General features: G+C 35.6%; 1 protein-coding gene across 1 annotated transcript; it reads left to right on the top strand.

Moving 5' to 3' along the window:
- The first annotated feature begins 1,010 nt into the window (after window positions 1–1,010).
- On the top strand, window positions 1,011–2,030 carry LOC128514648 (uncharacterized). Its single transcript, XM_053488441.1, has 4 exons — window positions 1,011–1,231; window positions 1,359–1,516; window positions 1,613–1,712; window positions 1,863–2,030. The coding sequence occupies exons 1-4, from the start codon at window positions 1,022–1,024 to the stop codon at window positions 2,028–2,030; spliced, it is 636 nt and encodes a 211-aa protein (XP_053344416.1). The 5' UTR covers window positions 1,011–1,021.
- The last annotated feature ends 19,566 nt before the right edge of the window (window positions 2,031–21,596 follow it).

Genomic DNA, 21,596 nt, shown 5'->3' with positions numbered 1-21,596 from the left:
TTATTTATTACAGTTTTTCTCGATTGCTTAAACACTATAACCAGGCTTTTAAACTAAAATTTCAAAACCGTAACGCTATTTTTCAAAAAGCTCACCCATTTTCCTGAACTATAAACACTATTCCCTGCTTTGACACATGAGTCAAATTTGGTGAACTGTTACTGCAAAACTCTACACACAAATCCCTACATTTTTCAGTGCTTACACCATGTAGTCATTTAGAAAGCACTAGCATTCAATAATGTTAACTTAAGTCAGCATAGCTTGAGCTCAATTAGCACACAATTAACCAGGTGGAAACACTAGGAGTCAAAATTTATCACACACCAATCAGAACCTTCGATGGATAGATAAAAGGGCCAAAGTCAGCTCATTCAGGTTTGAAACAATGGATCCGTAGAGATGCAAAGGAAGAGGATGTGGTGGAGAAAGAGGACGTGGTGAAGGAGGAGGACGTGGTGGAGGAAGAGGACGTGGTGAAGGAGGAGGCTGTGGTGGAGGAAGAGGACGTGGTGAAAGAGGAGGAGGAGGTGGTCTAGGACAACAGGAAGGTGGTGGAGGAGGAGGGAGAGGTGGAGGAGGAGGAGGACGTGGTTAAGGAGGTGGAGGTGGAGAACGACGGCGACAAGGAAGGGGAAGAGCAAGGGCAAGAAGACAGTCAGTCTCGGATGAAATTCGAGCCACTTTAGTTGACCATGTCCTTGTCCATGGGATGACTATGAGGGAGGCTGGGCAACGAGTACAACCAAATTTGAGTCGCTTCACTGTTGCCTCCATCATCAGAACCTTCAGGGAGGAAAACAGGTAGGTGTACTTGCAGTAAGACTGCTTTGTACAGTAACTTTTAAGTTACTGAACTTATGTTTCTTGAGTTTCAGTATGTTTCCATTATTTTCCTGTAAAAAGAATGTGTGACAGTTACAGTAATGAGTGCTTCTATTTTTGTAGGACACAGAGACGACCACCTGGTGGAGGCAGGTTAAGGCTTTTGTCGGAGGATCAAGAGAGGGAACTTGTAAACATGGTAATTGCAAATAATGTAATCCGCCTGCAAGAGATTCAAAGGAGAGTGATTGAGGATGATCATCTTTTTCGAGGCATAAATGCCATCAGCCTCTCCACAATTGACCGCATCCTCCGAAAGAATCAATTCCGGATGAAACAGGCATACCGAGTCCCTTTCGAACGAAACTCTGACAGAGTGAAAAACCAACGTGTGGAATATGTTCAGGTATGAGTTTTGATATTGTATAAAGTATTGTGTACCATCACAGCATGGCAGTTTATGCTGCCATTTCAGCACTCTTGAACTGTGGTTCAGGGTACCGATTGACTCTACTGTGTTATGTGTTTTGCAGAGAATCTTTGAGATTGAAGGACGGCCTGTTCCCCATGAAATAATCTTTGTGGATGAGGCAGGTTTTAACCTGACCAAAAGAAGGAAAAGGGGGAGGAACATAATTGGCCATCGGGCTATTGTAAATGTCCCTGGTCAGCGTGGAGGGAATGTCACTATGTGCGCAGCCATCAGCCAATGAGGGGTACTCCACCGCCATGCCGTACTAGGACCCTATAACACTATGCTTCTCCTTGCTTTTCTTGATGGTTTAAGACAACATATGTTCCAGCTGGACTACAGGGAACCAGCACAGCCAGAGCAGCCTCACTACGTTGTTGTGTGGGATAACGTCAGCTTCCATCGCGCTGCTCTGGTTCGTGACTGGTTTACCAATAACCCAAGGTTTTCTAATATCTTTCTGCCTGCATACTCTCCCTTTCTAAACCCGATAGAGGAGTTATTTTCGGCATGGCGGTGGAAAGTGTATGACCGAGAACCTTATGTCCGTGTTCACCTCCTTTAGGCCATGGAAGAAGCCTGCCTAGACATATCAGTAGATGCATGCCAGGGGTGGCTCAGGCATGCAAGAGGATTTTACCCCCGCTGCCTGGCTAGGGCCAATATAGCCTGTAATGTGGATGAGATTCTCTGGCCTGACCCAGACCAAAGACAAGATGCTGAGGTGGAATAATGTTTTTTGGTGTGTGTTGTACTGTATAGTACATGAATAAAAATGTGCCACTGTGCATACATTGGTTGTGTCTTTTGTGTTCATCATGTGAAAAGGTTTTTGAAGGGGAGAACCATAACCTAATTGTTTTGGAACTATTGTTTTGAATTAATTGTACCAGTGTGCAAAACTCTGTTGTAGTGTGTGTGTTTTTGAGGGCTTGTGTTTGATGTCTGAGGGCAAAGTTTGGTTTTTCAGAAAGAGTGAATAGTTTTGAATGTAGAGCTTCATTTTGACCTGAAAATAGGATGTTTGGGAAATTGAGTGAGATGTTATGGATTTGTGTTTACTGTTGTGAGAATATGAGGCATAGTTTCAAGAAATGTGTTTTAGCAATCGAGAAAAACTGTAATATATATTTGATTTTGTTTTCATTTTATTGACTATCAGAGTCTGCAGATTGTTTTATTTTGAAAAATGATCAGATCGTCTCCCATTCACATGCCCACTCTGTATAATAAATTTTGCCTTAAAAGTGTGTTTGAAGCAACTTCAGATCTGTTCTGGATTAAAATCAAGGTGGAATATCCTGAAATTTCTACAAAAGCACTAAAAAACCTGCTTCCATTTTCAACAACCTGTCTTAGTGGCATGGGGTTTTCTGCAGTGACAGCAACGAAAATGAAATTACGAAGCAGATCGGACATGAGGGATACACTTCGGGTGTCACTGTCCCCCATCACTCCTAAATAGGATCGTCTCGTCACAGGGAAACCAGCTCAGGGCTGATTCTGTGCTATGATATGTTATATATGTTATACATTTTATTATGCTTTGTTACAAGCACATGATGGCAAAAACATGTCCGTGGTGCAAAAAAGGTTTGGAACCACTATTCTAGACCACTGTGCCACTCCAACTTTGTAGTAAATGTATGGTAAGGGCTCACATAGGTGTGAACGTCAGCTGTCAAGGTATGTTTGGTCACAAAGAAAGATTGTCAGGATGTTCCACAGATTCTCTTGTTCAAAAAAATTTTTTTTTTCCCTCTGCCAATTGCTAATTGTTAATATTATTTGTGAATCATAAAAAAAACAGTTTTTCAGTGTTTCTGGGGCATAGTAGTAGTGTCCACATAAGTTCAAAAAAAGACCACAGAATTAAGCAGTTCTTTAGATCTGATTATTTGTAACCCAACTGTACTAAGAAATATGATCATGTATTATAATAATAATAATAATAATAATAATAATAATAATGACAACAACAAAACACAGATAATAAATCGTACAGTGTTTATTCAAATTCAAATTTAAATTTTATTTGTCACATACACAGTCATACACAGTATGAAATGTAGTGAAATGCTTATACGACTGCCATTGACCCTAAAAGAGAATTAAGTTTACAAATAAGAAATAAATATGAATAAAAGAAAATGATAGAACATTAAATAGAAAAATTAAATTAAACTGGAAAAAAATATAACTAAAAATAAAAATAGAAATGTGCTAGGAAAAATAGAACTAAAAATAAAAATAGAAATATGATGTACATAAAAATAGAAATATACTGTACAATTTGAAATATACTGTACTATATATATATATATATATATATATATATATATATATATATATATATATATATATATATATATTTGAAATATACTGTACTGTTTATCTGACTTTTCCTGTTATTGTTAATGTTATTGTTTCCTTAACAAGAAAAAAAATACATCAACCATAAACGCTTGGACCACAAATGGCAAAATTCTTACAGGATAAATCTTCTTTGTGCTACAACACAGCAGTTGGCAGTGTTACTGTGACAGCGCTACCAGGTCAAATGAGGACAACACAATTCCTCCTGAGGCAGTGCTCAGGAAAGACTAAGCATGTAAAGCATCCAGCACAAATGTTCTAAGTCAGTAACACTTTTTGCAAGGCTCGCTCTCTATCTCATCTTACAAGAGCAGTCAGGCGCTAATCAAACTAAAAGCTCTTCTCGGTCATGTACATTGGAATGTAGAGACTGTAAAAAAAACAAAGAAAAAAGGTTAGTTGAGCCTTTGGTATTCCATGTCTGACAACGGTTGCTCTCATATCAAGCTAGAGGAACTAGGGCAGAGTGGCTTTTGAAGCATTCACTTTGTCATTTTTAGCAAACATGAAGAGCAAAACATCCCTGGAGGTAAATGAAATGAAGGGGTTCTGCTTGCCTGGATCAGACCTTTCCATGGTAAAGCACCGTGCTCACTGACCCCATTTCCTCAAAGCTTGGTTAATTTTTTGAAGCGGTTCCACTCAAGTCATTTGGACAGTGACCTGAAATTACTCCAAATTAACTTGTGACAAAGAAATCCATTAAATATGCTTTGGTTTTCCAATGGTAAACTAGGGCAAATAGGGTGAGGAATTATGAGCTTTGTCATTGTTAAGAAGATTCAGGTCATCAAAAGAGGTGCATTCTTAGAGGGATTACCTAAAACAAAACAACAGAAAGTTAAGCTTAGTACGCCCACTGCCATTAGTTAAAATGTTAAATATATATTTTAACGAGTGTTAAAAGTATCATCCACAACTATCATCTATTTTTGTCATATTGGTATAGCTAAGAAATTCTTGGTTCACTGAATATCTTGATGCATACTTGTGTTTACTGTACTCTATGCCAGTGAAAAGTTAGTGTAGTTAAAAGAAAGCTTTAGATCATGTGTTTGTCTCCTTACTCTATCTTTTAAAATTTTAATAAAAACAAAGATTTTACTTAAAACAAGTACAGTAGTGATCATTACATTTATTATTATACTACTTTTTTAAAGTAAAATCTTTGTAAATTATTAAAAATAATACGTGATGTGGAAATAAACATATATAGAACAGTACCAGTACCAAAGCAAAATATCATGTTAACTTAATGAACTGAATAAAAACTTTTTGCAAAAAAATTGTTTGAATTTTCTGCATTGCATATTAATCTGAATTGGAAAAAATATAATACCTGAATTTTGGCAGCCTGAATTTGTGAGAAATAATAAAAAATAATAAAGATTATATATTACAATTTAATAGTTATTTTATTATAAGGTAAATATTTTGCATTTTAAGTGTTTAAAAATTCAATGACTTCAAATGCTGTAAGGATTTTTTTTCCCATTAAGATCAAAGTAAAATGCAGAAAAACATTTCCAAACATTTTTACTCAACAAACTTTAATTCAGATTATGTCACTCAACACACTACTTTGTTTTTACAATTTTTTGCCCTGTTTTACTTTACCATGCAATATTTAACTTTATTAAAATATAATGTATGCCTATGTTATTGCAGATGAATTCAGGAGCAGCACCCCCCCCCCCCCATTCAAAAGGTTACGAAAAAGTGACAGGAGGTTTGTTTTTGTTTAAATTTTGCTCTGAATGACTTTTTAATTAAGTCAATAGACCACAGACACTTAAAAAATATTATAAAAAAGCATAATTAAGTGTATTTTTATGAGTACTATTCTGGTCAGGGAATGTAAGTTTTGAATTAAACAATTGTATAGTTTAAATTTAATATCCATTATGTTTGAATAACTGGCCTATTTTTATCTTTACTAAGCAAAAACATGTTCATATTTCTGATTAATGTTCAAAACCAATTTTATTTGCAAATTTTCTCCTACTTGCTAGCTCTCCTATTACACAACAATTACAACCAGTCTGGATTCTTGTTCCATGATTAAATTTGATATTGATAAATTTCAGCACTGTCAATTGTCTGTTATGTGATAATTGTTCACTGATGGATGAGTTTGGCATGGCACAAAGGGAGAAAATGGGACATCCATTGGTGGCTTGTTAAATTGCTGATCTGCCTGTGACGTCATGCACTTAGGGAAGTAATAATCAGTCTTTGACAAACCCCAATAGTGGTGCCATGATATTTCAAAGCACCATTTAGCAGAAACAAAAAAGCAGATTTGAAAAAACAATCGTTACAAAGAAAGTCTTTGTTCTACACTATCTCTTTAGCAGTTAGAAGATAATGAATATATTTCAGTGAAGTTTTAATAAAACCACAAACCACCGCATTTAATATTGAACAGAATATTCTGGCAGTGACATGTTGTAGGAAGGCAAGAAACCTAAGCAGAAGTGGAAAGGAACCATAAAAATATAATATAATATAATATAATATAATATAATAGAATAGAATAGAATAGAATAGAATAGAATAGTGGTAGGTATTTCGCCTGCCAATTGACAGTGGGCAAATTTTTACAGCAGCAAAGAAAAAAAAACTAAAAATGTGCAAATATAAAGGTGGAAAAGTACATAATATAAATAAAAATATAAATACAATATAATAGTTACACTTTCAAATTAATTACATTTTGTAAAATTGCACAGTTTAAAATTGTGTTAATTCACCAATAGTTTCTATTCTACAAAAAATTTAAGTTATTGTAATATTAAGTTATATAATACTGCACAGTTTAAAATGGAGTTATTGCACGGTTGCCATTGCACAAAAAATTAGGTTATTGTGAAAAACAGTAATAACCATAATATGCATATCATGTGATTTCTGGTTACTGTCTGGTCAGATTATAAATTGATCTTCATTTGACTGCATGGGTTTTCTTCAAGTTCTACACAGTGTTCACTTACCTCCCTAAAAATATTGCCATTAAGTGAATTGTTCACTTCAATGTTGCCCTAGGGGATACGTTGTGACCAAAAGACTGGAGATAATTGTTTATTAATTATTTTTAAGTTTATAGACCTCCTAAGTATAATAACCAAAACTACTACTACTACTAAAACTACTACTACTATGACTACTACTATTACTAGTAATAATAATAAAGAAGAGCAAACAAGAAAGAAATCAAAGAAATATAAACCTCTAGTTTGACCTTTTTCTCCATATAATTGCGTAAAATTCAAATTAAATTCCTAAGTGTTAGGTCCTTATAGATCTCTTTTACATTATTATTCTTTTTTTTTACTTGTTTTTTACTTTTGCAAAAAAATGAAGTTATGTTAATCCCAATGTCACGTCAACGTGTGCCTTATCCTTTATAGAGGGTCACTCTGATCACGTAGGAGACCCTCTCTGTATCCTTAACTCTGACCTGCTGTTAAGGTTACAGAAGTTTTGAAATATTACCTTGACCCTATACATGTGACCCCACACTAAAACTCATGTTTACTTTTTCAGTGCGTGTGTGTCAAAGTTCTGTCATGTTAACAACCTCTGCACATTTACTTTAGTGTTTTGCTGTGGCCCCAGGTGACTAATATTTAGCTCACACAGCGTTCTGTTCTGTCTTGAGAGGCTGTATATAGTAATGTAGAAATCATTTGAACATAATGTACTGTACTAAAATGAACTACATTTAATATACATTTGTATGTGTGTGTGTAAACAGGTACAGTGCAAATACCATCGTAAAGATTAATATAGGAGAGCCGAATTGAGTATCTTTATTAGAATTAACAAGCAACCTTCACTTGAAAACAACTTGACCTAAAAAAAAATATTGAAAGAACACTTTATCGCAATATTTGGACTATGCTGCTGTGGTGTGTTTTCAAGAAGGCACTGTTAAATCACAATGCTGAAGGGCACAGAGAAAGAAATCCTTACAAAGACAGAAGAAACACATTCTTTCCCACTTTGCTATCCTATGAGAATATTTTAAAACATAAACAAGGTCTGTATCTCTGAAATGATAATTAGTTGAGAAGAGCAAAGCAGACAGTGATATCTTACTTTTCTGGGCTGTAAAACTTCTGCATTTAGTGGCATTGGATTTCAGACCAAGTTAATATACTGTACATAATCCCAGAATTGGAAACAACATGAAAGAAATGTCGAGTCAATGTATGTAAGTGAGTAAGACCCAGCTTACATCCCAGGCTTACTATAATTTATTTAGACTAACTGAATTTACTGTACATAAACTATACGTTTACTGTACCAGTTGTACGCATTGATGCAGGCATTACAGTTAAGCATTGTTTTAAATTCAAAGTAATACAATATATATGTACTAGATTGATTAGAAAGGTTAGGTTTATTTATATATTAATTAATTATTATGTGTTTTTCATGCCTTATCACAAGAGAGTATTTGCAAATAATGTAATATGGAAATATTATGGACACAAAACAATGAAATGAATTTGGAAGTTGGGCCAAGCTTTTAGTCTGCATGCCATGTTGTTTTTAGTTTGCCAGATTTATTCAATTATTAATCCAGAATCAGTGTCCAAATCAATGCTTTGTATCTTAGTCACATGCCATGTACCTGGACGTGCAATGTGGTTTTCATTCATGAAAAGGCACAATGTGTGCTTGGTAAAAAAAATACAAACCTAAGAAGCTCAGTACGAATGGTTATGATGCCTGCCCCACCTCCCCATAGGCATCTGGGGTGAATAACCCACACCAACCTTTAAAACGCTTAGAACATACATTTTCACAACTGCTTATTTATTTACATTTTCGTTAATGTTTCACACATTTTATTGGTCGCCCTTAGTCACACAGAAAGCTGTAGGTTGTACAGATTGATATGCTAGTGCCTTATATGGTTTGTCAATAAATCCTTAGTGTCAAATTACCAGCACCGAATGATTAAACTAAGACAAGTGCATGGTGGACAAAACAGCTACCAAAGTGAATCGTTAAGTTAGGTGCCAATTAGCAGTTTTGAAGCAATAATAACATACAAAATCCAGGTACAGGTACCTAAAAATACAGGCAAACAGGACAGCTGCTAAACACCTCTAAACCAAAGTCTTAGAAATAACATTGTGCGACTCAATCTCAGCAATGTCTAAATGACGTGCGCTTCATAAAGCTAAAATTTATGGCAACTACACCATTTGTTACTTTCTTGTATCCAAGCAACCTGAAACCCTAAGCATTGCATTTTTCAAATTTTTTCCCTACATCTGGATATATTTGTATTTGGTTAAGGGCCAAAGACACCTTTTGTCTGTTTGAAGTGCTTCACACTTTAGCGTTAGTTTTTTTTACTGAATTTCAAGGAATTTCTGAATAATTATTTGAATAAGCACAATAATCTTTTATGCACTGGCGGGATGAATATGGACAATTTTAAGTATTTAATCGATGACTTTGGCAAAAATTTGGATATGTAGACAGATCAAGCCTTGCAAAACAAAGCTGATGGGTACATAACTTCCGACTCTTTGATGATGTACTGCAAAATGAGTCATTCTACTCTGTTTCAACACTCCTTTTTGTTTTTGTTTTCTGATGTTATCTCACTCTTCAGTTGGCAGAAATCATACACACTCAATAAAATAGTTGTCATTTCACCTCAAGCTGAGGTCAGCCTGAGCTGGATGTGGTTGATTGACATCTGGTAGGAAGTGGAGTATGCACCATGTCCAGGACCATATTAAATGCATTTCTGCTATAGAAGCAGTAGAAACAACATGTTCTTTTTATGAAGTGAACACATTTTTGAAGACATACAGCCTGGAAAGGGTGGAGACCCAGGGAATACAAATTCAGCTGTGTTGTAATGTTCATAGGAATCGAAAGGTTCATTTCCATGCTGTACTGAGCATTCTGATTCCATCTTATTCAGGTCTGTGCTTTGTGTCACATCGACCTTGGCTGAACCCAGTTTGACAGTACAGGCTTGTCACATGGAGTAGTGGCTCAGGAGGTACAGGAGCACGGAGGGCACAGAAGGACAAGCAGCATGTGCCTTGCACAGCATGGCATCTCTCTGCTGTGGGCAACCAGACGCCCTCTCCTGCTGAGCACATGCTGCCCCCCACTGAGCGGATGGAGGCAGTGAAGGGACAAAATAATAATAATAATAATAATAATAATAATAATAATAGTATAGATAGATAAATGTATGTAACACAAAAACAGCTTATATATACATATACATTGAGGTCAATAAGTCTTTAATCACTCTGTAATTTTGCAAGTTTTCTTACTTAGAAATCATGGAGGGGTCTACAATTTTCAGCATAGGTGTATTTCCACTGTGAGAGACAGAATCTAAAAAGAACAAATCCGGAAGTCACATCGTATGATTTTTTTAACAATTTATTTGTAAATTACTGTGTCAAATAAGTATTTGATCACTTGCTTAACAGCCAGATTACTGACCCTCAAAGATTTGTTATTTTGCTGAAAATTGTAGACCCCTCCATGATTTCTAAGTAAGAGAACTTGCAAAATCACAGGGTCATCAAATACTTACTGACCTCACTATATATATATATATATATATATATATATATATGAAAGACCTTGATCAGAATATAAAAGACCTTGATCAGAAATCACTTGATGAACACTTGCTGAAGTTGTGTTATAAAAATAAATTGACAGGAGAAGTCACAGCATGTTTTATAATAAAAGCATACACACACAATGTGATAAGAACGCACAAGACTGGGAGTTTACAGCTGCGTGGCCATAAGAAAACCACATGTTAGATTAATTGTCTTCACTTGGCTAGGGAGCATAAAGATGGCATCAAGTGATGAAGGGCAATTTGTCAGGTCCAGGATCAGTGACGTTATTTAGCGATAAAAAAGCCAGAACGTACTGAATGACCAGGTTATCATATCAAATTTTTTCCATGGCATATTCTAGGACTCAAATCATGAAATACTAGCTCCGAGGACATGAATTGGCCACCAAATCAAAGCTAAAAATAGTAAAATGTCTGGACAGTGTAGTTTTACTTTTGAGTCAGTTATTGCTATGATCTTCCTCTCATATACTGTCTTACTCCTGCTATACACATGATTTTACTTCCCATCACATTACTCCCCACAGACTTAGTATGCATACTCTCCATTGATGCATCTTGGTTGTGTATATTCACATATTCACTTTATGGAACGGAAACAGCACCATGCCTTAAGCTGGGATTTTAAGCAGCACAAATATAATATATATTTCTTATTTTTGCTTCTCCTCTGAGTCAATGCTTTGAGTGGCAGTTGAAAGATCAGGTGAGGTAAACTAGAAATTACCACCTGCCACCAGCAGGGTGCCATGAAAAAAAGAAGACGGAAATAGCTCTACTTACAAGCTTCTGCTGAAGAGATAGAGAATTATTTCTGTCATAATGTATTTGTTTCGAGAAGTAGGCTAAGTCACATCCTCGATCTTTGATCTGGCGTAGAAACCATACTCTGTAAGGGGATTTCCATGCATATATGCACACTATGCTATTTTTAAAACGGATGAGACACACAGATACAGACAATGCAGATATAAGGTCTAGAAGCTTGTTTTTGTGTTTAGGCCACTGCATTAAGGAGAAATACACTTAGGCTTCAGCTGTGGAAAAAGAGCCAAAGAATGAACACCCATGTCTGTTTCATGTGACTGTGTAATGCTACCTTTCAAAAAGACCCAGATGTCTCTTTGTGTACTAACTCTGATAAACGTCTTTGGAGTGAAAGCACATTTTACATGATCCACTTGTTTAGCTCAAAAGCAGGTCTGTGAAAAAAAAAATCCCAGTGCGGGATACTCAAAGTTATAGCCTTTAGAAGCAATATTTGTAATTTATTATTATTATTATTATTATTATTATTATTAATAATAATAATAATAATAATAATAATAATAATAATAATAATAATAAAATAATAAAAAAATAAATAACTTGCATTTTAGAGGGGTAGCAGAGAAATATGGAGTTATTTACATAATATTATACAACAACACTGAACTCACTGAATTCTTAAATTCGGTTAGTTGGAAGGTGTTGATTAATGCTGTGTTCAAATGTCTCCCTACTCACTATTCCCTTCATTAGACACTGTGGCCCCAATCAGTCTACCATTAACTATCTGCAAGCTACAAAGTGACTGATATGAATTCATGACAATGATAAGTGGAAGACTATTTTTCATACTGTGTATGAGTTCTTTTAAAAACCCAGATGTTAATAAAATCCTTAGAGACATTTAATTTCATTAGATTTTCTAAGCAACAAAATCTGTCATTTGGCTGTCATTGAAAATACCCAGGGTCAAGATTTGTATGCTTTGTCATGCTTTTTTTAAGCGATTCATTATAAACTTTAGCTCAGTTGCTTCACCCTTATGTCATGTTTTTAAAAGGAAGGAAAAACAAACTATTTGCAACACACATGCCAAAATGTCATTTTCCTCCCTCATAAATGCACTTGCTACAGTCCCTATTCTTAAACACTCACCCTTCCATATGGCATCAAAATGAACAACCAACCAAACACAAACTCCTGTCAGTACAAAGAAACTATGATGCAGATATTTCCAGAATTTATACAGAATTTATACCTAAAGCCTCAAAAAATGGAATCACTTTCTCTTTTTTTTTTTTTTTTTTTGGGGGGGGGGGGGGGGCTGTAAATGAACTGTTTATGAATATGAAGTAACAAAATGTGATCCTTAGTGATCAAATTAGTCCCCGTGTCCCACAGATGTTTATTCCCTCGAACCTCTGTGGGCACATATTTCTCTAGCTATTGGTCACCCAGCAGTCACAGTCTAGCTGCCTGCTGATGGGTATTCATGCTCCATGGTAGTTGTTATTTTAGAAAATCATGCTCATTTTCATTTTAGGACTCTTCCTGCTGGCAAACTATTACCACTCTCAATTCCTCAACCTCCAGGGTTGCACCGTGACATAGATATCATTATAGCTCTACCCCTCTTCCAAGGCATGAAAATTACCCTGTTGGTTGTGAACTAATTTTCTAAATCCCTGCATCTGTTTATTTCCTGAAAACCCAAACTAAATGTCTTTAATTTATAACGTTCACTAATAGTCAGACTTTCTACTTGTATCATTTAGATAATATGTCCCTTTGGCAAGTCTGTTTTTGATGGGTTTAACCTGCATCTGCCATTTACGTCATACATATGGTGTAGTTTTGTATGCAACATAATCTTTTTATTAAATAGTGCACTTATTTGAACATATTATTATTCTATAGTAACAACTAATTCAGTGGGACTTGTGTAGCAGACTCTAAAAAGTCTAAACACAGATGTTGCTCTTATCGTCTTTACAAAGACCTGGACAGGGTGCCAGTTCATTGCAGGGCACACACACAAACACACAATACAGGCAATTTGGGAATGCCAATTTGCCTAATCTGCATGTCTTTGGACTGTGGCGGGGAAACCAGGGTACCCGGAGGAAACTCCTTAAGCACAGGGAGAACATGCAAACTCCATGCACACAGAGATGGAAATCAAACCTGGACCCTGAAGGTGCAAGGCAACAGTGCTAACCACTAAGCCACCTTAAACATTATTGTATTATTTAAAATTTGTAATTACTGTATTTAACAAATAAATACAATATTCTTAAAACAATGTAAATGTTTTTATATTGTTGAATTTTGTAAGGAGAACATTTGTTTAACATTTCCTTTTATGTCAGCACTTTAAAAGTTGTGCCTTTAATTTTTTCAGAATTTCTTTCTTGACTTGGCACTCTGCAGTTCAACATGAAAAACTGGATATTTTTAAGTCTTTAATGTTAAAGGCTTCTGAGGGAAAGGCTGTTATAGCTGCTATAGCACAGCTAATAACAGGAACCTTTTATTGTACATTCCTCAACATTCTAGCTATAACTGGGTAAAACACAATTTTTTAATACATGAAAAGTGGAATTGTTGGTAAATTGTTGTCTTACATTATAAGCGAAATGAAGCACTTTGTGACATGCTGTTATAAGAAATTGTTTAGCTTTGATATGGTGGTGTCACAGTACCACATTTGTTATTTCCTAATAACTATACATGTTTATTTGCACATTCTGTTTGCTGCATGTCACCAATTATCTTTTTTCTGAATAAATAAACACAGTGTGGTAAGCAAACTAATTTACAAGTTGACAAAGACAGCAACAGAATGCCATTTTTTGTTACTTTGCACTTAATTAAACAAAAATAATAATAATAATAATAATAATATTAATAATAATAATAATAATAATAATAATAATAATAATAATAATAATAATAGTAATGCTTAGCTATGCCATGCTGCTATTTACATTGTATCCATAAATTGGATGCACCTTATACAATACAATACAATTTTTATTTATAGAGCACAATTTAAAAACCACTGAGGTTGACCAAAGTGCTTTACAACACTATTAATAAATACGCAGTAAAACAGACACAAATTATAAAACATAATATCACACAAGCTGTAAACACAGGCGAAGTTCCTAAGGCCAAAAACACAGAGCAATAGTTCAAGAGATGTTGAACGCCAAGGAAAATAGATAGGTTTTAAGAGTGGACTTAAAAACAGACAAGGTTGGGGCAGTTCTGATGTGAAACGGGAGATCGTTCCATAACCTTACAGTAGTTAAAATAATAATTGCTATTTCTAATATTGTTAATCTCAAATGTCAAGAACTTTGAATGTATCTCACCAAGGCCATCAAATGCTATGATGAAACTGGCTTTCATGAGGACCTTCCTAAGAAAAGGAAGTCCAAGAGCCACCGCTGCTGCAGAGGATAAGTTTATTAGAATTACCAGCCTTAGAAACAACACCTCAGATTACAGCTCACATAGATGTTTCTCGGAGTTCAAGCAGCAGACACATTTCAACATCCACTGTTCAGAGGAGAATGCATGAGTCAGGCCTTATGGTTAACTTGTGGAAAAGAAACAATAACTTGGGAATGACTGTGCGTCCTACTCTCACCTTTTCCATTTTCCCGTAACAAGCCTTTCAGACAGGGGAGGATCCTTTGACCGCTCATAAAAAATAGTGTGGTAAACTTACTCATTTTCAAGTTGACATAGACAGCCACAAAATGTCCTTTTGTTTTGTTACTCTGCACTTAATTGTAGCATTAATAATAATAATAATAATAATAATAATAATAATAATAATAATATTAATAATAATAAATCTAGTCTAATAACACAATTTATCTGTTATTTGCATTGTACTGTATGCATAAATTGAATGCACCATACTTTATTTAAAATAATAATTGTTTTTTTAGTACTGATTTATAAGATATTGTAAGCTGTTCATTAGGTATATGTATTGTGTGTATATGTTTATGCTTTATGCTATTCTGTTTCTGTGGAACATAATCTTTTTATCTTATCCTTTCCTTATCCCCTATTGTAGGATTGTTTTGGCAGTGCTCTATCAGAACAGAGGGGGGAACATGAATGGTCATATATCTGCCACATGGGGGAGACAAAGCACAAATGATCGAACTCATTTTCATGTCAAGATTTACATTTCAACCCTTATTATATTTGCCATGTTTAACATAGATTTAAAATGTAAAATAGACTGAAATGAGAATTCATTACTTAGTAACTAAAAGCAGGATTATTTTTTTTTATTATGCCTGTTTATTATTTTAAACTGTCCATATAACACAGAACCTAAATTCATTTTATAACCCAGCTGACCATATGAAATCATACCTCTACATTACCACTCATAAGTTTGGACTCCTTCAGCGTTGTTTCTTTATTTCTATTATTATTGTTTTAGTATTTTCAACACTATTCTTCCGTATTTGTATGTACTGAGGAAAAAGGTGAAAAGGCTTGACAGCGTCTCTACCACCTCAGACGCTTGAGAGACTTCAGACTGCCCTACAAGGTGCTCAGGAATTTCTACTCCCGCAACATAGAGAGCATCCTGACCGGAAAACTCAACAACCTGGTTTGGAAACAACACCATGCAGGACAGGCGAGCTCTACAGAGGGTTATGCGATCAGCTGAGCGCATCATCCGCACCGAGCTCCCTGACCTGCACTCGATCTACAGCAAGCGGTGCTGGACAAAGGCCAGGAAGATTGTAATGGACCTCAGCCACCCCAACAACGAACTGTTCTCTCTGTTGCGGTCAGGAAAGCGATTCTGCTCCTGAAGGCCAACACAGAGAGACTAAGGAGGAGCTTCTTCCCGCAGGCGATAAGGTCTCTCAACCACAACACAACACAGGACTAATACCATCTTTTAAACTTCCAACATTGGATGGACAACCAAGGACACTATGGACACATTCATACACACTTGCACTATATATTTATGTTTTAATTTCTAGACCATTGCACAAGACACTTTAATATGTCACTTTTCATGCATATTTGCACACCCATAGTCACAATTTTTTTTTTTTTTTACAAATTTCTATTTTTTTTATATTTCTATATTGTAATATTTTTATTATGCCCTTATTTGTAGTTAAATTTATTTTCTTTTGTATTTCCTTTTATTCATATTTATTTCTTAGGTATATGCTTTTATTTTTTAAGGTCACTGGCGGTTGTATAAGCATTTCACTGCATACTGTGTATGACTGTGTATGTGACAAATAAAATTTGAATTTAAATTTGAAATTTAAACAACACAGAATATGTTTTATATTGTCCAAAGTAACTACATTTAGCTTTGGTGAAAGCTTGGCACACTCGTGGCATTCTTTTGTCAGATCCACAGGGTAGTCACCTGGAATTGTTTACAGTTTAAAGGTGTACCTTGTCAAGAGTTAATCTGTCACATGTCTTGCCTTCTTAATGTGCTTTAGACCATCAGTTGTCTTGTGCAGGGGAAGGGCGAGTACAGAGTCAAAAGCACTATTTGTGCTACTACAACTACTGTACAAATCCATATTATGGCAAGGAATACTCAGTTAGATTTGATTTTTTTTTTTTAAGAAATGAAGGTCAGTCAATCCCAAAAATCTCAAGAACTTTCAATGTATCCCCGAGAACAGTCACCAAGGCCATCAAATGCTATGATGAAACTGGCTCTCATGAGGACCATCCCAGGAAAGGAAGAGCAAGAGCTACCTCTGTTGCAGAGGATAAGTTTATTGAAATGACCAGCCTTAGAAACAACACCTCAAATTAGAGCCCACATAAATCCTTCTCGGAGTTCAAACGCCAGACACATTTCAACATCCATTGTTCAGTAAGGGGATGCATGAGTCAATCCTCCATTTCGACTTGCGGCAAAGAAACCATCATGTTGGAATAACCCTCCCTCCAACTCTCACCTTTTCCATTGTTCATGTAACAAGCCTTTTTTAGACAGGGGTGACCCTTTGACCTTTGAGGACTCAAATATGAGAAACTTACCAACTAACCTTAGACTGAAGAAGATACTTGAAGGAGTAGTGAACAGTATCTATCTAACAAGAAACAAGTCCAGTTGAAACGACTCAACTTCCAGATGCATTACTTAAAAAAGAAAAAAACAAGTAGAAGAGAGTTGCTTGGGCCAAGAATCACAAGGAATGCAGAGTAGATCAGTGGAAAACTGTCATTTGTTCTGATGATTCCAAATTTGAGATTTAGGTTCTAACCGCCATGTCTTTGTTAGGCATAGAGAGATTGTACAGATGGCTCCTGAATGTGTGGTTCCTACTGTGGAGCATGGAGGAGGAGCTGTGATGGTGTGGGGCACTTTGCTGGTGATACTGTTGGTTCAAATTGAATGCACACTTAATCAACATGGCTACCGCAGCATTTTGCAACAATATCTCATTCCTTCTAGTTTGTACTTAGTGGGATCATCATTTGCTTTCCAATAGAACAATAGACCCTACACAAACCTCTTGGTTATTTAACTGCTATTTGTCCAAGACGGAGAGTAATAGAGTCCTGCATCAGATGACCTGGTCCCCGCAATCACCTGATCTAAATATAATTGTTGTAGTTTGGGATGACTTGGACTGGAAAGCGAGGAAAAAAGCATCCAGTAAGTACTTAACTCCTTCAACCATGTTGTTAAAACCATTGTGGGTCACTACTCTGTGAGACTATGACTAAGTGAATGCCAAGCATATGCAAAGCTGTCATCAAAGCAAAAGGTGGCTACTTAAAAAAAAAAAAAAAAAATAGAAGAAAAATTTTAGGTTACTTAAAAAATATTTTGACTACACACTTTCAAACCATATCGGTGGCACTGTAACTAAGTGCTTAGCACTGTCATCTGGCACCTTCAGGGTCCGGGTTCAGTTTCCACCTTGGATTTCTTCGCACACTCCAAAGACATGCAGATTAGGCTAATAGGCATCCCCAAATTTACACTGATAATTCTATATTTGTTCTGTTTTAGGATTAATACAATTATTTACAATATTGAAATGCATTGAATAAGAGGGTGTGTCACAACTTTTGACTGTTAGTGGATATAATAATCATGCATACTATGATTGACTAAAAAAACTTGTGAACTATCTGTTTGTGTGTGTGAGCTTGCAAAGTACATTTATGTTTAAATCTCATTATTGACATTTGACATTTACCAGTGCTATTAACAGCTATAAACTACCCTACTTTTATTCTTACATACAGTGTACACACACATACGTTAAAATCGAGCGCAGGCAGCTTTTTCTTGGCGTTTAAATCCCAACGAACGCACAGAAAACGCTTCTAGTGCGTTTTCTTCGCGTTCATTTTATGCTTCGGAGGACCGTATATATTCCATGATCCTACATGCTATACATAGAGAAATGCGGGGAAAAAAGCCAAATTAAAGTGATAAGTAGTCTCTCTTCGGGGCTAACACCAAATCGCAATGTGGCATTGCACCAGCTGCAGCAGACAATCAAAAGAAAACTGGAAACTGACATCCGACAGTCATTAGAAAAACTTGCGCGGAAATTTTCGCATTTCTTCATAAACCACAAAAAAAAAATTCCTTTAATTTTGTGCAGACGTTGTGCAGTCAAAGGGTAAACCCAGTAGCGGTGGCGATTTTTTCTCTTTCTACGTCACTGTATTACGAGAATTTAGAACAAGAAGATTAATGTATAATATAGCAAATTTGTCCATAAGGAGGCACCTCAAATAAAACGACAAGGGCTTTCATATCCAGTTCCCAACACTGCCTCCACAGGTTAACACACAAACTACAATTTGGGCTGCAGGCTGGCGTTAGACAGAGCCAAACGAGCGGCAGTTTAGAAGTCAATCGAGCGCCACTACAAAACGCAACGTCTAGGACGTTCAAAGCACGTTTGTTCATCCAAAAATTTAACGCCCGCGTAAACAAGGCCTAATGATTTAGCATTTATTTAAGTGATAGATGAATGACTGTCCTGTCTAGGTTTATAATCTGTTTAGTCAGTCAGGGCACACCTTCCTCACCTGGTCACTAGTATAGAATTATCTTTTAACAATTGTGGGCTAAGCTTTATTTTAACTACAGCTACGTGGGTTGGGGGATTTTCCTACTGCCATCATGTAGGATGAGGTTTAAGTTTTTTTTTTTTGCCTTTGTGTGCATCATTGTTTTTAACTCCTAGGCCCAAACTCTACTGATGTGAACATTGTATTTTCACTTAACTGTTTCTCTTTATATGTTTCTCCTGATAACTACAAACGCTATTAAAGTCTGTAAACTGGAAAAAGTTTGGCTTATGAGATTTATACAAGAATATATAGACAATGTAGTTAAACATTTAGGTCTCAAGAGGTTAAATCTACTGTGGGCAAGTTACCAGAAGTCTGTAGAGTGAATACAGTAATGAGGTTAGTCTTGGCAGCTAGACCAAAATAGAATTGGGGAGGTGCATTTTACTAGTAGACATAGTAGCAGATGCAGAAAGATACCTTAGTAATCAAGGCTCAATAAATTAAATAAGTGAAGACCTTATTTTGTTGTTGTATTGTTGATGTATTAAAATATTTAAATCAAGGGGAGAATTTCCACTCAAATATAAAGACGTAAGTTAAATAAAAATTATTAATTTATGTTAAATGTATTAAATAGAGGCTAGGGTGGTGTAGTGGTTAGCACTGTCACCTTGCACCTCCAGAGTGAGTAAAAGATAAAGTGAAAGAGACGATGAGTGAGTGTATCAAATAGAATTTATTAATCAAATTAAATTGATTTATTGTAGTCGACATAAGATCCATGTAAAAAAAATTAAGTGTGGAGAGAAAAAAATAAATATAACCTATTCCTTATTTTTATATTCAGAGGAATTTGTATAATAGAAAAATTAATTGGAACCCTTCTCAAACAATTTTGGAAGGTTCTGTACATGCAATAAATGGTAGGGTAGAAAACAGGTTGCCCTGCATTTCATAACTTGGAAAAATATGTCAAAACTCAGGTGGAAAAATAGACATGCAACTTTTACAAAATGTAAAAAATAATAAAATAAAAATACAGATAAGAATAAGTAGAATGGCATGATAAAGCAGAGTACCTTGATAGTGAACTAGTATTTTGGTAGAAATCGAACACTTTCACTAAAATTAGACTCCATCCTGACCACAGATTTATGGGCATGCTTTTATGTAGCGGAAGTGGCAATGACAGGAAGATGAACAAAGAAACATGCTAGAAAAGTTATCTGTATGCTGCATGCATCTCTACATGGCCCAGATACAGTAGGACTTTTAAGCCAACTAAACATTTCTACTCATCTTGTGACAGCTTGAGCAATTCATTGTGGAGGAGTAAATATTTTATCAATGTAGTGATAATGTGATGAAAGTCTTATCCATGAATTTCTGTTATTCAGTAATTACATACATTAAATTATTTTAGAATTCCCCACTTCTTCCTTTAAGTGCACCCACAGAGTTAATAGACACACACATGCATGCACACACACACACACACAGACACACACAGACCTACACGCACAAACACACTCATATATCACACACATATCACAAATGTTAACACTCACACACTCACATCTCTCTCTCACACGCATGCAGAAACACACACATACACACATACACCCACCCACACAAAAATCTCACAAATTAACACAAAGACTCACACACCACACACACAAAAATGCACAAACACGTTTTCTTGTCACTCACAGACTGACACACACACACACACACACACACACAGAGTTGACATGACAAATATTTGGGGCCCAAACTGCCATCGGCTCTATTAGATCATATTTTGTGTATAGTGTGCAAGTTGTGCAGTGCACCCAGGGGACGTTTGTAGGACATCTCAAAAGACAAACGTGGTTGTGTAGTGTGTCCGGGTGGCGATGGCGTATCTCAGTAACCTGGAATCTATGTTGAAGTTCTGTTGAACACTGAAGGCACATGCATGCATGCAACTATAAAATAAACCACAACATTCTAGAACAATTAGGTCAACCAAACTAGTACACACAAGCAACATGTGGCATGGCATGGGAGTTCTGCTGGACACTTCTTTGACAATATTTAAAAAAGATGGCAAAATGTTGAGGGACCTTATTTTTGTCTTGACCATGGGGATGGAAAGGGCCATGATGATGATGATGAAACTTTCTGTTTGTTGTTTAACTTATTGGGTTTCAGTAACAGGGTACCATGCCTTGTTGTATAATTACCATGCCCTGTTATATAAAACAACAAAAATGTATAATTATTGTGTGATATATAATTATAATATAATTATTGTGTAATCATGCAACAATGTTAATTATTATTGCTTAAATAAGTTTAAATTTTAAATGAATATTCACAACTAAATGACAAATATAACAATTTGACCATGCAATAATTTATAACATAATTATTTTTCAATTAGCGTATGTGTCATAC

Source organism: Clarias gariepinus, chromosome 27, assembly GCF_024256425.1.
Source record: "Clarias gariepinus isolate MV-2021 ecotype Netherlands chromosome 27, CGAR_prim_01v2, whole genome shotgun sequence".
Classification (NCBI taxonomy): Eukaryota; Metazoa; Chordata; class Actinopteri; order Siluriformes; family Clariidae; genus Clarias; species Clarias gariepinus.
This window is presented reverse-complemented; position numbering and strand designations above follow the sequence as displayed.